Consider the following 16,936-nt stretch of genomic DNA (forward strand, 5'->3'; position numbering starts at 1 on the left):
GCCTGTAGGGTTGTAAGAAATGTTTTTAATTGCCCAAAGCATCACTTCTGCTGTGCTTCGAAGCAGTGCCGTCCATCATCCTTGAACAAGCAGCAGGGTAGATCAGTCATACAAGACATGGCCATAAAAATATGGCAACAACAGCCAGAAAACCCAACCCCACTGCTGGGCAACACAATACACGTACAGTAGTAACACAGAGTAACACTCTTGAACCAACCCTTTTCCAGTAACACTGCTTTTCCCTATCCCTCCCCACCATTCCCAGAACAATTCCCGCCACACAACCAGCCAGGCACAACACTGAGGAGTCTCTTGGGCTTCAGAACAGCAAGAGCCCGAGTCACAAGGGAGCGTGGGGTGGGCCCAGGAGGCCTGAGGGCTCCATCTCTGCCTGCACGGGCTCATGGACAGCGCCACTGTCATCCTGCCCGTGCCTTTGGGAGAGCCGACAGGCAGCGATCCACAGCTCCTGAGGGACACACACCAACACACAGCTGCAGGAAAGCTTACGGGGCAGACTAGAGCTGGGAAGGGGAAGGACAGAGGGCAGGCAGGGATCCTTCATCAGCTTTCACTGGGATTATGCGTTCCAAATATTTAAAGGCACATCATAAGCTTAGCAGCATTTGGGAGCCATCGTTTCCTGCTGCTCCTGCTCAGAGGCTGCAGACGAGAGTGAAGCAGAGGTGAGCTGGAGGTGCTGATCACAATTTAAGAAGAATGGTCAATTTGTGCTCCTTTCCTCAAACCACAGCCCCACAGCTCCCACTATGCCTTTCTTTCCTAGGAAATACATGATAAAAAAAGAATCAAGTAGTCTAACAGCCACTGGGTCTACCTGTTGCTCACTAGAAAGGAGTAGGGGAATGAGGGCAAGTGCAAGGCAGGTCCATCCCAATCCACAAGGACAGAACTCCAGGATGGCAGGTTCTCCTCCTGTAGGAACTGGTTACATCACTTAACTGTTAAGACACACATTCAAGAGGGACAGCTCAGTTTCCAGGCTGGCAGAAGCCAGCACTGGCTGACAGTGCCCAGACAAGACTCAGGTTTTTTGGGAAACAAAAATCATCCCTTTAGAAAAAAAGTGCAGGTTAGAGCATAAAGACCCATTTCCATATTGGACAGCCAGGTACGTTCTCTCCCTGGAAAAGGAGCTCTGAGCCAGTATGGAAGGTGCTACAAGTGCAGTGTGCTGACAGAGTGAAATGTGTAATGGAGCCATTCAGTTAAAAACTGAAACAAACCAAAAACGCCCCCCAAACACCCCGTGTTCATACTCTGAGATCATTAACCCTTTAAAAGAGTGCTTTACCCTCACCCCCCCCAGTGTTAAACAAAGCCAGAAACCAAAGTATTTGGGATTAATCAAGTAATGCTCACTGGGACACTCAGGACTTTGAGACAGAGAAACTAAGAACACAGTTTGCAGCCAGGTGCATGTCAAGAAGACGATGTCCTTCGCTCACTTTAATGTGCTTCTGCACTCTCTTCAACACTAGTGTGAGAAAGGCTTTGCCATGGAGGTTGGTGCGAAGTGCTTATGTGAAGCCAAAGGAGCCCCCGGCAGCTGGAAGGCTTGCAGCCGTTCTAGTTAGGTTTGTTTGCACTAATAGTGATTCACAGCGCAGCCCGCACCTTCGTCCACACGAGTGGTTACAACAGATGGAGCGGTGCGCAGAAGCAAGCGGTCAGGTACCCCTGATTTGGCCACAGCATGTAGTAGTTATACACCTTGCCATGTGAACACAGTCCTATTAGGTTTCCTTAGAGGAGAGTAATCTATTAATGATGGATCTGGAAGAAGTTTGGCATGCATGGGGCGTCAAAAGAAACTTTACTGCAGGTGCTAATTATCCTACAGGATCACAGTGCATAAACAGCAACAGAACAGAGCATTGCAGTGGTTTTACTCAAACAGTTCTGTCTGTCCCTGAGTGCTTCCTGACCACTTTGCTTCCATGGACCTGATCCACCGCCAGCGTTTCCACCTCCGGCTGGGGCTGGGCTGGCGCGGCGTGATGGATGCGATGCGCCACCCCAATGTGGGCCTTGTGCGGCTTCTCTCGGGCCGGGCTGTGCGACTCACCCGGGGCACGGTCTGAAGCAATGGGTGGAATAACCAAGGGCCTCTCCTTAATGAGATGCACCTCTGCCGTCTCCCTGGCCAAGAGGAACGGGGTGGGATCCGGCATGGCATCCACGGGCTCTCTCAACAGCAGCTTCCGGCTATCTGACCCTATTCTGTAGGCCTCTTCGAACTCGGGGTTCAGCGGTGTCGACAGACTCTTCTTCATTCTGCGCCGCGGGGTCTCCGGCAGTTTGTCTTTGGGGGGGGACGGCTTATAGCTGGACAGCACGGGACTGCCAGAAGGGGTCCCCTCCGAAGTCCCACTTGAGCTCATCAGCTTCTTCTTAGTCGCATGCAGCTGGGAAGTTAAGTAGGCAATAGTGCTGGCCCTCTGCTCTAGTTCACTCGACAACATATTGAGCTTATGGCTTTTCATTTTCAACTCTTCCAAATACTTCTTTTCTCTCTCTTTGATGGTGTTTTCCAGCACCATTATCATTGCGTTCTTTTGTTCGAGTTCTTTCAGTAATTCACTGTTTTCAGCCTCTTTGGCTTTCAGCTGAGCTTCCAAATCTTTGCACTTACTTTTGAGTTCATCACTTCTTGAAGTGCCATTTTCTAGAAGAACAGGAAAAGCAGAAGTGCTTCAAGTTAACAATAGCCACTAGGAAAAACAGTGCAGTAGGGTTCCTTTTGCCATCCCAAAGAGTAACTTCAGCTAATGCTCTGAAAATTACTGCCTCTTCAGAAGCAACAGGACAGCTTTTAAGGAAATGGTGCCACTCACCGTGGTTTAATGGCGTTGATACCAAGCGGAGATGCTTCACGTGTTCTGGGGAACAGGGATTACAGAAACCATGCCTGAACTTGATGAAAATCTGAGCTATTTTGCAAATCCTTTGCTTATTAAAGAGGAACTTCTCCCCCTGCCAATGTGAGCCTGGCTGGAAAGGGTGGCGGAGCTGCTGCCACAGCTCACGAGGAAGAGGAGCTCAGGCTTTAGCTTCACCTCTCCACAGGCAGCTGCAGCCCGTGACTCTAAGGCTAACACTTCTCACTAAGGCTGACACTGAGGACACATCAGGAACAGGCAGGCTAACACACAGGGTGTAATTACAGTACCAGCTAATAACAGTATCACTCTTCTGCCCCTAGATGAACATTCTATGTTCCCATACAGCATGCAGGGAGCTAACTAGTCTGGTAAGAGAGAGGAGTCAGCAGTTCTACACTCTATTCCTGGCTCTCTCAAAGATTTCCTGTGTGACCTTGGTAAAGAAATTGACATTTACTTCATAAATAACAGTCTGGAAAGTAGAAAACTACTGTTGTACCTTTGGAATTTATACAGTCAACATCCCAAGTGCAAAGTATTCTCACCTACTTGTGATGGAGAAAATACAGACACTGAAGCAGAGGAGGAAGTTTAACATGAACGTTAGAAGAAAAGTGCTGTTCCTTACCTGACAGGTCTGCACTCTTTACAGTCAGCTCATAGGTTAAATCTGAGGAGAAAAGTTGGGGTTTTTCGTTAGAACATCATCATTACCCCATGCACCACCCAGAGAGCACATTTACAACGGCACACTTCAATAAAAACACAGGGAACTCTTCCCCCAACTTGAAGCAACAGCAGGAGAGCCACTGCCCTTTATCAAGTCTGTAAAACAAGTGGAACTATCAGCTTTGAAAATAAATGCATTAATCTTTACTTCATGATCATGATCATTCACAGATACACGCCGATCACCCTAAATGCATGCTGGTGGTGTCACAGCTGGAGGAGGGAGCAGTCACCCCATTCCTGTGAACAGAATTAAGCACTGAATGGGCCGAGTCCTCTCCCAGGTACCTGTGCAGTGCTGCTGCAGGCGCCGGATCTCGGCGTGGAGGCCCTTCAGTGTGTTGGCGTGTTCTCGCTGGAGAAACAGCAGGTTCTTCTGGGCGCTCTGCAGCTGGTTCTCCAGGTTGGAAGTCGCCATCCTGACATGTAGTCGCCCTGCCAGTGAACAGATGCAGGACTGCATCAGTGGGTTATCTCGCGTATATGAAGATCCTCTCTCTATTGCCAGGCTCAGCAGGAATAGCTGCATGGGGAGGCAATCAAGCAAATACCACGAAAGGTTTTTCTCTTGCATGACTATTACAATTAGAAGTGCTCTAAGGTCATAGAAAGCCTCATTTATACTCCAGGCCACAGCAGTTTCCTTGCAGAACAGCCTTACAAAACTGGGCCTTGGCTACGGCAGCGCTCACACTCAAATGGTAAAGTGCAGGATGCTGAGGGGCCCCTGTGCTGCTCCTGATAAGGCATCAGTGGCTAGGGTGGAAAGGCTAAATTCAGTTATCACTGTAGTTCTGTAAGAACAATCACAGTATTTAGGTTACACAGATAAGAATCAGGACTCCTGTTGCCTGGGCAACTGTCTGTGATGGCACTGCAGCCACAGTCTGTAACCATGGGACCACATGTTGTGCATAAGAGAGCTTAATTCTGTCCCATGGCTGCCCTTAACAGGCTTGTCTCACCACAAGCGTTATCCTTTGGGCTCTTTCTGGTACGTAGTTTTACGACAAACATCTGATTCTGCAAGTTTAATATTGGTAGAGCACACACAGTAACACTGCTGTCAGTCCTGGACGAACACAGCCCTGCTCTGTTCATACTTTCTACCCAAAACAACACCAGACTTATCCCTACATGTATTTAACTGTAAAAAAATCAGGCGAGGGTGTAAGAGACTTTCAAGGAATCCACTTGTGCGCAAGGGGCGAACCAGAGCACTCAGTTACTTTATAACTGAGATCAAAGATTAAATCCAGTGCTCAAGAAGAATGAGGGCACTGGTGTCAACTTGTGCTTTGTCACATGGAATGGGTCACTTTGTAGTCACCATCGTTGGCAAACAGCAAAAATCATGGACCAAAGATATTCTCAAAGGAGGTTTCCAGCCAGATCAGCAATAAACAAGTTGTGCCATAGGCTTCTGCTCTATGATGTGTTGAGAGCGGCTCCATTACTGCCACTGCGGTACCCCCTCACTGCCCATGCATTAAGGACCATCTGAAGATGGACCTCAGAGTCCATCAGCACCATTAATTGTCGGTACTGATGATATTTGAACTGTGTTACATTTCCAAAGTGACATCACCTTGTTCCCAAAGCTGATTTCAGACACGAGCTTTACTGATTCATCCACTTTCTTACGTGATCGTTCTACTCTTACCCGCTGAGTACGAGAGCGGAATAAACCCTGCAGGAGGCCATGCCCCCCCATTTCTGAGCTCACACTGTCTGGTACAATAAGGCTCAAGAGGGGAGGTTTCATCAAGAGATGTATTTTCCACATGAAACTCTGAGCACTGGCAGTGCCAGGTGAAAGAACAGCCTACGCCTGGAATGCCAAAGCCTTTACTCTCACAATGGTTACTAACAGTGGCTTTATGGCTGTAACTATCATCTGAGCAGATAAAGGCTTCACCACCAGCAACAAGCACTGTTTGTAACTCAGTCCTTGCAAATAAAAGTGTTGTTTAAAAACCAGTTTCTAAGTGCTAGAAAAAGCAAACCAAGGCTGTCACTATGAATCTCCTCTATTGGTACTTCACTGTGATCTCCTGCATCTCAAAGACCACACTAGGAACAGCCTGCTCTGAAGGGAAAAAGAAGGAAATAATCAGAGGCAGGCTGGTTTTCCAGGCTTAGGAAGAAAACAAGAACTATCAGCACCAGAGCATCCAGCAGGTTAACAAGTGAGAGCAATTAAGTCAGCTCACTAGGAATTCCACCTGCAGCCCCTCTGCATCACGCAGTTTCTCTCTGAGGATACAGGATCAGGGGCTGACTTTCCCCACAAGCCTCCCGCAGCTCCCTGTGCTGGTGCAGCCTCGTCGTCTGCCCATCTCCTGCCTTTCCTTCAAGGGAAAGAGAAGGTCACAGCTTCCACAGTTTGCAGGCAGCAGCTTCAGTTCACACTGACTCTACCCTGCCCAGCCACAGCTTTTTATACCGTTTTATATGTTACATCCTTTTTATGAGGCCATATGAACACTGTGTAATCCCTGCATGCGTGCTCTGGGGAACAGCCAAAACCATCTGCCATAAGCACAGGGAAAGGGGAAATTGTCTTGCATAGACAGATGCTTTTGCTACAAAACCTGCTTAGAATTGCACAAATCAGTATTAACGATAACATATTCCCAGCCCCAAGTCAATTTATACCTATTTTACATCAAATCTGGAACCACAAAATTAAACCTAGAATCGACTTCCTTGTTTATTTAGGTCAGGTGAAGATCAAAAGACACCAGGGAAAAACTACAAACTAGTTTTTAAAGCCAAAACATTCACAACTGTCACAAAGTTAAACCATGCACGGGAACTTGAAAAAGCCATTCCAGATTAACAGCCACTCTTTAATTTGGCATCCTCAAGTATACCATTAGTGAAAGCTATGAATTACAGAAAACGTTTAATGTCAGTCTCAAATCTGCCAGCAGCTCATGGGATACGATGACACCTACTGACCCACAGTCTCATAAAGTTCTCAAATGGGAAGAGACTCAGCAGTAAACCCCAAACATAATTAAAATGAAATAATAGTTGCTTTTAATACAAGTCAGTGAACATTTCCCCACCACTTCCCTATGCAGATGCTTTGATTTAGTTCCAGGAAGATGGCTGAGTGGAATTTACAGCTACTCCAAGTTCCTTAACAATCCTTAACCTGCTGTTTTTTGGTGTGTAGCACGCACAGCCACAAATTGTATCTAAAGCTTCCTATAAAACAGTTTGGGGAATGCACTGAATTGATTTCACCTCCTGCTCTCTGAAACAAGGCAGAACGTGCAGCCAAAAGTAAAAGTGCAAGAGAAAGAGCAAAATGCAGAAGTCAACTAGCCCTTAAGAGCCTCCATGAGCAATCTTTGCTCCCTCACCATGGAAATCCATGGGACAGCTCTCCAAGCAACCAGTCTCTGGCTGGATTCCTACAGATGAATTAAGCCAATGCTGGGAAGCAAGCTGTAACTGCATAGACCACAGAGCAGTTGGATCACTATGGCTCCCCACTCCTTTTTCCCTTGTCTCCAAAGCAACTTTAAAAATCAAAATCCAGAGTTTGCTCTGCTCACACAATAGGAACTGTGCAATGCCAAGTTGGCAAACTCCCACGAGGAATGCAGATGGTATTTGATAAGGATGATAAAACATTACAATGGACTTGCAGTCTTCAGTGCCATGATGGTAACATACCTCCTCTTCTGCAGGAAGACTTGTGCTGAATACCAGCAGCGTCCAAACAGCTACTCATGTTTTATCTGGATGGGATGCTGCGTTCAACCCCTACAACATGCAAACCTTCTCATTTCACCACCACTAGATATAGCTCAAAGACTGAGCCTTGAGTCCTCCAACAATGGATTCAAAATCTCTCTTTAATAAAGTCTAGGAAGAACAAATGGAAAGCATTCTCTTGGGAATGTTAAGTGCAACACTTTAATCCTTGCTGCACCCATCTAAACCCTCATCTTCCAGTGAAGTGGAGAAGGTAACAACATTCTTGCAAGCTCACTTTAAAAAGGAACTGCTCAGTCTCCTCTAAAAGTGCACATTCCCTTAAGAAGGGAACAAAAAAATCAATCAATCTTAAATTGAAAATGAAAAATACTAAACAAGAGCTTCCAAAATGCAACTTCATTTCATGCTCACCGTAAAGAGCTGACACCATTTTAACACCAAATTTTGCCTTGCAGAGGATGTGCAGGCTCCAGGCCTGCTCTGATCCTAACTATTTGGATAGAGTTCAAAATATTCCAAGGCAGTGAGCATCTGGCTGAGTGTTAGGTGCCTTTGCACAGAATCAGAGCATCTCTGTAACCCACTGCGAGAGAAGAGGAGGGAGATGCTAATCTATGACTTTAGAGACAGTCCAAAGGAAGCTACTGGAACGAAGCCCAGACAACCACAGTTATTTAACGTTTTCATTCCTGCTTGGTATCCACTCAACAAAACAGAATAACCTCCTTTTACATGGATGGGGTGGCTATCACCTGAGAAGCTGCGTTACCTCTCTGCTAACACCTATCCAAGTCTTCTTGAAACATGTATGGGCAGGCAGGCAGGCATTTTCCTCTCCACTGGTATTTAGCCAGTGTCCCCTCAAAACATGTCAAAAGCTGCCCAAATGATTTTTGCATGCTATACAAAATAGTTTCAAAGCCCTCTCATAAAAACCTTCAAAGTTTCAGCCAGTCTGTGTTCTAATGGCCGTCACCGAACTGACCAAACACTTCCAACAATGTAGCTCTGATAATAAAATGCCCATCTGATGGACACTTGGCTGTTCTTTGCTTAGATCAGCTCTCCATCTCCAGAGTCATGCCATCCCCGAAGTGTGGGTTCAGCTTATTCCAAAGGACACAGTAAAGGAAACCCTGCAGTCTCCACACCAACTCGAAGGTTTTGCTCTCCTTCTGCTCAGACATTTGCTCTCAGTTCCCCCAACCTCATTCCATTATATTTCTACTGCTGTCGATGCAGCAACACCACAGTTTAATCACAGCCTCGTATGTTCCCCCCTCATGCATCTGTGCATTAGACTAAACCACTTAAACTAGTTCAATGTTTCTTGAAGTCACGCTTTTCTGTGTGCTAGGCCTACACAACCACCTTCACAAGATCTTTCCCCTCCTCCAGTGCTCCCTTACCATCAATGAGTACATCTTCCAGCAACAGCACTACCCCCTCTTTCCCTGCCTTCAGTGTTCAACAATGCTGACGTGTAATTATTGTGTAATTACTGTTTTCATATTCTTTCAGTTTGTGTGTTTTAAGCCAAGCAAAATTAGCAGTTCTTTCCTGGAGACAACTGAGGGGAAAAGGAAACGTGCCACTCTCCTCCCAGAGGAAGGGGATGATTTTGCTTTCTCAGCTCCTTTTTCATGCTATTTTACTCCCTTGTTTCTCTGCCTGGCTTCCCCTTTGTTTCCTGCTCAGGGATCCTGCAGACTCTTCACAGTGAATCTCCGAATGTCCCTGAGGAAGCACAGGGTTTAGTATTTAGAGAGAGAACTATTTGTTTGTTACTCCTACAGCAACTGACTTGGCAGCAGGAAGAACAATTAAGTGGACACTCCTGGTAGCAGTAATTAATTCTTCTAGATGCTCTAAATGAACAAGCTGGTACTTTGCACTGAAATTGCTGTTCACTTACTGTTTGTCTACCTGAAATCACAAGGACTAACAGGAATGATTCACTCAGAGTTTTCCACGTCCTTGAGACCACCCAACCCCAGGCTTGAGATGCTAAGATCACTACTGGGATGGAGACTTTTGAGAGGCAAATCAGATGGTCCTGCAGTGGCACCTTACACAGATGCAGTTATTCTGACCCTCATGGGCAAGGCTACTTTGTAATTTAGAGGAACAGGCTGGTTCTCTTCTGCTTTCTCACACACAGTCCTGATGAATAGCCTTTATTTTATTCACTCCTCCATTCTGAGGATAAAATAGGTTGATATTTTAATATAAACCTCCATCAAAGACATAGAGCACAGACTACACCCCAATAACATCCAGTCAGTTACACTATTGCAAAGGCACATTTAGTCTTTTTAGTAAAGCCAACTGCTTTTGTCAGAATAATATTCAGTTCCCCTGACTAACACCGTATCAGTGTTACACACAAAACTGAGCCTGACTATGTATTTTTCAAAGTCACTAGAAAGTTCTCCAGCTTCAGCTAAAGCTGAATCAGGACTTAAGCTAGTAAGGTGGCTGTGGGAGGGTTCTGTATGAGGGTATGTTAAGTATAACTCCAAAGTCACGCTTAGACACATGCTATACTATGGAAAAGTCACAGAGTTTTTATCAGATATCAAATATCCACTATGAACACTTCATGTTCTTTAATTTTATTCTCTATGATGAGTAACATGTGAATTGAGTAAAACCAATTGCCAGTTCTGAAGGCTTGCTGAAACACAAACCAAGCAAATTACTACACTGGTTTCACATGAGAGCCTTGAGCATTTCTTTCCCCCATAACAGGCAAATAACCTGCGAGCACACATTTAGACAGCCAGCCTAGCTGTGACTGTGTCTCACCCATTCCATTTACATGCTCTGAGCCTGACCTTACTGTTGCATTTCTGAAATGCTCCAAAACCACCTTCCTGGTCACTCAGTGAACCAGGTCAGGGAAGTGGGTGGGTGCTGCTGACAGCAAACCCGTTTTCCCACTGGCTGTTTTTTCAGGTGCTGGGTTCAGGCAGCACAGGGAAAAAGTGGAAAACAATAAATAATGAGTGTAAGGCGGGCAGGGGAGGAACAGGCACAACTGCTCCCTGCACCAGCACCGGGCTCACCTGAGCTGCAGCTCGTGCGGGAGAGGTGACTTCCAGAGCTTACCTGGAGTACTTGTGAAACACAGCAAAAGGCACCAAAGCCTTACAGCTAAATAAATCTGTTCTCCTCGGAGAGAGCCATCTACAGAGAACAGCTACTGTAACAGCAGCTCTGCAGAACAGCACAACTGTTCCGCAGGCAGGTGTACCAGGCTGAGGAGTGTGCTTTTCTCTAATGCATTATTCTGTGCTGCTGTTTCATAAGCCATTGATTTTATTATTTTAGAACAGCAACTACAATCAAACATAGAAAAATTGCTCTCCACTTTGCTAAAGTAAATGTTCTGAGAGCTGACGACAGGAAATTTAGTAGTGGTTATGACCTATGGCTAAGTCCTTCCTTAAGCAAATGTAACATATTTTTTAAGTAAATAGGATGCCAAGACAAAGAATTTCAAGGAGGCGCTTTATACTCACATAACCCAGGTACCTCAAATGGAGACAAGAGAAGTGTACACAGCTTGAATCAAGCTTTGCAAAACAAACCAGCACAGGTACCTTATTACTCAGCAACCTCCTGCCAATGGCATCGCTCGCATGAATTTTTCCAGGCAGACGGACACTTCTAGAGCTCCACACCTCTGCTCCACAAAACCACGGCACTCTGCACCTTTTGTGCCCTCCCTCGGGGCACGGACTCAGATTACAGGGAGCTGCTGTTCCTGGCGCCTTTCCAGAGGCACCTATTGCTCTGTTCAGGGAGAAGCATGAAATTTAAAGAGTTTTCAGCCAAGCAATGTCGTTAAATAACACTGATCTGAAATCCTGTCTCATCCAAAGAATTAAGACCAACAAGCAGCAACGTATTTTAACATTAAGCATAAACCAAAGGTTTTCTGGGAGTGAAATGAGAACAAACATGCTTCTCAATAGCAGGCACAAAACAGCGATCGAAATAAAAGGCTTTTTTTCCAAGGGTTATTTAAAAGCACCTGCACAAACAGCTTGAGAAGATCTGATGCACTCCGAGGACATTGTTTTCACCAGTATTTCGTCATAGCAGCAAACAAATGCATTGCTCCCATTTGTAGTACCATGCCCTTTAATATAATAAAAAATGAGTTGGTAGATCACCATAAAACACTATTAGACACAATTATTCACTGATCACATGGAGATACTGAATAACACCCATCAGCACACTGCCAGACATCCCTGTTTACAGGAAGCCAATTTTTGTATCACTTAACAACAAGCAGAGACTGATCAGGCACACATCCATGGAAGATGGTACAACCAACAGGATACATAAAGGATGCCAGGCCTTTTCGAGTGAAGGGATCAGAGGAGAGGTACAGCAGGGAGGAAGTGGGGTAGGGGGTTACATTCAGACTTGGCTCACTATTCATGATCCTCATTTCCTTTTCCAGATGTCACATTAGTGCACCAGAAGGGAGCAGAGAGATTTGTTTTGGCTGCTGCAGATGCAAAGGAAACCAGAGCTGTGGTGATAACATTTCTGCCTGGACAAAGGGCACCCTCCTCACCGCAGCTCTGTGGGCTCTGGGCAGCAGCACTCGGTACCTTGTTCCCAGGGACACACAGGCTCTGCCAGAGACTTCTGGCAATGCCGCTTATGGTTACATGATATCAGCTTATTGCAGCATATTCCTACCAGTAGCAACAGTGTGGAAGCTGCAGTAAGACATGGACTTAGGTCTGTGCTTCTCTTATTTCACAGCTACTCACAATGTTTTATTGTGCTGCAGCAGACACCAAGGAGGCTGCAGAAAGCCAGAGCCAAGACCTTTCGTGCAACTATCTTCATTTAACACAAATATACTTAGATTTTTTTCCTTTCCTCATATGTGGCTTTGTTTCCTAAACCAGCACTAGGAAAAGCCATGCCCTTGGTTAGTCAGAAGATACTTATTCCCCTGACAGCATCAGGTTATCCAAAATGCTCATTTTTTGGTAAGTCACTGCTCATCAAAAGCCACTACTGTTAGTTACTAGCAGACACACAGATACATACAGATGCACAAATATACATAGAAAGTGTCACTCACCAGCAAAACCAATTCTCAAGCATTATACATGCTTTCAGAAAGTTGAAGGTGTTTGTTCCCTGTGCAAAGTAAATCACAATTTGCTACATTTCTTTAAACTTCACTATGAGAAGCGAGGTTCAAGATGAATAAGAAGATGAATTCCATGATAGTGTTCTGTTTACACAAGTATTCCAATGCATTGTGAATCCTGAGGCTATAAAAGCAATCCTTCAAAGTTTTGCCATTTTAAACCACCATTTTTTAAGCCATAGGAAAGAAATGAGGCACTTCAAAACGAGACAGTAGCGAAAGTAAACTTGCAAACCAGTTTATCATAACTGTATTCCCTCTATTAAACTGTTTATAATGGTAAAAAAAAAAGTTACTTTATATTACAGTGCACATTCTGGAATAATAGCATTGGGAAGCTTTTCTTCTGCCTATTGCTGTTAAAGGATTGACTAATGTAGTAGATCTGGATGAACAAACATATTGTATTTAACACCTACAGCCTCCTAAATTAGGGCACACAGAGGAACAGTTTGATTTACAAGTGACAAATGTATTTTTTTCATTTATAAATGACAAAAATACATTTACAGAAATAATTTAAAAGCCCTGACAGTGTGCAATTATACCTGAAACCTGCGCTAAGGGAAAACAGCTTCAAGGAACGAAATAAGATGCTGTTCTAGAGTCTGAAACAACTTCTGGACTGAAAACTACATATAGCATTTGGATTGGTCATGAGACTTCCATCTTTCCTAGAGGGATGGGGAAAGGAAACTTTACAGATACACTAAGCAGAAGTATAGTAATAGGATGAAAACAAGCAGCTAGGCATCAGTTTAGCCAATATTCATCTTTTCTATTGAAGCAGCAGACGCATTCCTGTTGCGACCTCTTGATCTTTGTTGTTTCACTGAAAATAACTGCTGGAACATCAGTACAACCAAAAGCTTGAAAAATTAATATCACAAGTCTGCCATTACCTGCTTACAAAGCACCTGCTTTAAATAGAACAAATCAAAAGGCAAGGTGCAGTTTAAGAGCATAAATGTCTCCCACAGGTTCACTCATAATAAAGCACCACAAAATTACGTTCACTAATGAGTAAGTTACATGGAAAAAGGGACTGTATTTACAGTTGCATCCTTTTGTCTTTCTAAATTTAATTTTGTAATTTGTATTTCAAAAGCATCAATAAAGCTTTTTAAGCTTAAGCACCTTCCCATGTAGACAAAGCCAACAAGTATACCCTGGCTGCTTCTTATGCACCTGCAATGCAGATCAAAACAGACAATTCCAACCTCAGCACTGCCTCAGCTCCTGTGCTTTTATTTACCTTCACTGTCTCAGCCTTACGGGATTTAATAAGGCAAAACCGCATACCACTGTTGTCCACAGTGGGAGCGGCCCCTCCTTCCTCCTTGCTGTCCCACCCCAAGTCCTGCGTAGGGAAACAGAACATCTATGCGGCTGGAAGAACCTCCATGTCTGAGGACGCCCTGCACTTCTTTGCTGCCACAGCCACAAGCGACATTCTCCTCAGAAGAAAAAACCTCATCTCAAATGAGGACCACTCCCTACCCACCCATGAGACTACTCCCTACAAAACCCATCCATCCATCCATCCATCCATCCATCCATCCATCCATCCATCCATCCATCCATCCATCCATCCTCTCTTGCAGAGAGATGCAGAGCAACTCATGCAAACAACACTGTTGTCACTTTCCGAGTGAACGCGTACCCTACAGAAGGCAGCGGTGAAGGATGCGATGCTCACCCTGCCCCAGCGGGTGTGGTGCGGTCAGCAGCGCCGCTGATGCCCGCCTGCCTGCGCAGACGGCCGCGGGAGGGAGGCGGCCGGGCGGAGCGCTCCCTCCTGAGCGGGGAAACATTCACAACCAGAAACCAAAGGAACGCCCTGTGCCGAACTAACCCAACGGACAGATGCGGGCGAAGTGAGAAGCAGGATAACCCCTTTTCTCCTCCGGTGCTTCAGAGACCAGGGAAAGGGCCTTCTATCCTGTTAGACGAGGGAAGGAGGCACTCTGGTGCAGCGCCAGCGCGCCGCGGGCAGCAGCAGCCCGTCCCGCACCTCAGCCGCTGCAGTACCGCGGGCTGCCCGCCCGGGCTGCTCCCGCCCCGCCGCACCGGCCGCTCTTCCCCTCTACGACCCAGCACCGCGACCGACCGCGGAGAGGGGCCGGCGGGCACCCCGATCCCCTCTCGGGGCCGCGCAGGAGACCGCGCGAGAAGGGGAGGCCTCGGCCCCCTCAGGGAGCGGCGATGCCGCTCACCTGCCCCGCGCCCAGCCCCGGGGTCGCGGTGCCGTTACCGCCCCGTGGCTGACGCGCGGAAGCTGCCGTGCGCCGCCAGGGTCCCGCAGCCGGCCCGGGGCCGCGCCTCACCTGCTCCTTGCTCCGCGGCCGTGCCGAGTCGCCGCCGGCAGCAGCGCGCAGCAGCCCCGCGGGGCCGCACTTACCGGCCGCGGCGGGGACCGGGGGCGGCGGCGCAGGCGCAGGTACGGCTGCGGCAGCCCGGCCCGTCGCTATGGCAACGGGGGGTGTCAGCCCTGTCACCGGCAGCGGCCTTGTCCCCGCCCAAGGGCGGGGCGCGCGCGGACACCGGCCGAGGCGGGCACGGTCTTGTGCGCTGGGGAGGCGACTGTCGTGTCGTGTGCACAACAGCGTGCACTACGGTGTGCGCTATCGTGTCGTGTGCACAACAGCGTGCACTATCGTGTGCGCTATCGTGTCGTGTGCACAACAGCGTGCACTACGGTGTGCGCTATCGTGTCGTGTGCACAACAGCGTGCACTATCGTGTGCGCTATCGTGTCGTGTGCACAGCAGCGTGCACTACGGTGTGCGCTATCGTGTCGTGTGCACAGCAGCGTGCACTATCGTGTGCGCTATCGTGTCGTGTGCACAACAGTGTGCACTATCGTGTGTGCTATCGTATCGTGTGCGCTATCGTGTCGTGTGCACAGCAGCGTGCACTATCGTGTGCACTATCGTGTCGTGTGCACAGCAGCGTGCACTATGGTGTCGTGTACACAACGGTGTGCGCTATGGTGTCGTGTGCACAGTTGCATCGTGTGCACACCAGCGTGCACTATCGTGTCATGCACAACAGTGTGCACTATAGCGTGCACTATGGTGTGCACTGTCGTGTTACGCACAACGGTGTGCACTATCGTGTGCACAACTGTGTCGTGTGCACAGCAGTGTGCACTGTAGTGTGCACTGCGGTGTGCGCTATCGTGTCGTCCACAAAAGTGTGCACTATTGTGTGCACAACGGTGTGCACTGTCATGTGTGCAATTGTGTCGTGGGCACTATCGTGTGCACTATGGTGTGCACTATCGTGTTGTGTGCACTACTGTGTGCACTATTGTGTGCGCTACTGTGTTGTGTGCGCTGTCGTGTTATGTGCACGGTGTTGTGCACAGTCATGTGCAGGGTCATGTTGTGTGCACAGTGGCCGCACAGAATCAGCCAGGTTGGAAACACCATTAAGCTCATCAACTCCAACCGTTCCCCAGCACTGCCAAGGCCACCGCTAAACCGTGTCACCAAGGGCCTCTTCTATGCATTATCTGAACACTTCCAGGGATGGTGAGTCCAGCACTTCCTGGGCAGCCTGCTCCAGTGCCTGGAAACTGGAACATATATAAAATCATAGCATGGTTTGGGTTGGAAAGGACCTTAAGAACATTTAGTTCTACCCCCCTGCAAGCTCCATGAAATGAGTGCAGGTCCAAGTGGAGCAAGCTGCCAAGGGTGGCATTCCTGGTGTGCCCATCTCTGCACATGCCACAGGGTGCTCAGAGAAGCTGTGGCTGCCCCATCCCTGGCAGTGTTCAAGGGCAGGTTGGATACAGGGGCTTGGAGCAACCTGGCTCTAGTGGAAGGTGTCCCTGCCGGTGGCAGGGGTTGGAACTGGATGAGCTTTGAGGTCCCTTCCAACACAAACCATTTCATGAGTCTATTCACTTTGGCTCTGCAATATCATTTCTGCATGAACACATGCAAAAGACTGCACATGAGCTGGGTTGGGTTAAGCCCTGAATGTGCAGCTGTATGATATCAGATGCTCTGTACATCTGTATTTTCTGCATAAAACCATGTGGAAGATTATGCCACATGCCATAGTCACTGCGATTATAGTGCTGGCAGGTGCACACAAGCTCAGACGAACAGTGTGTGTGCTGGCAGACCTGCACAGGAATTCCCATACTGCTAATGAGCACGGAAAGGTTGGTACAGTTGGGATTTGCCCCTCGCAAGGACATTGCACACATAGGAACAGCCCAATTGCATGCAGATTTGCACACAGTGTCTGTTCTGTGTTTATAACGGAAAGAAAATGCTTCATTATGAAGGACTTCAAAATTAAGAGAGAGAAGCTTGATTTCTTCAAGCAGCCAACAGAAAAAGCTGATTAAAGGTTCTAGA

General features: G+C 47.2%; 1 protein-coding gene across 1 annotated transcript; it reads right to left on the bottom strand.

Moving 5' to 3' along the window:
- Nucleotides 1–5: 5 nt before the first annotated feature.
- CCDC92 (coiled-coil domain containing 92) lies at nt 6–14,958 on the bottom strand. Its single transcript, XM_062624140.1, has 4 exons — nt 14,889–14,958; nt 3,927–4,073; nt 3,538–3,579; nt 6–2,692 (listed from the first exon to the last, which is right to left on the bottom strand). Exons 2-4 carry the CDS (start codon nt 4,054–4,056, stop codon nt 1,917–1,919), a joined length of 948 nt encoding a protein of 315 aa, XP_062480124.1. The 5' UTR covers nt 4,057–4,073; nt 14,889–14,958; the 3' UTR covers nt 6–1,916.
- Between the last annotated feature and the right edge of the window lie 1,978 nt (nt 14,959–16,936).

This window comes from Pezoporus occidentalis, unplaced genomic scaffold (genome assembly GCF_034315485.1).
Source record: "Pezoporus occidentalis ecotype Australia unplaced genomic scaffold, CSIRO_AGI_Poc_V1 ctg262, whole genome shotgun sequence".
Taxonomy (NCBI): Eukaryota; Metazoa; Chordata; class Aves; order Psittaciformes; family Psittacidae; genus Pezoporus; species Pezoporus occidentalis.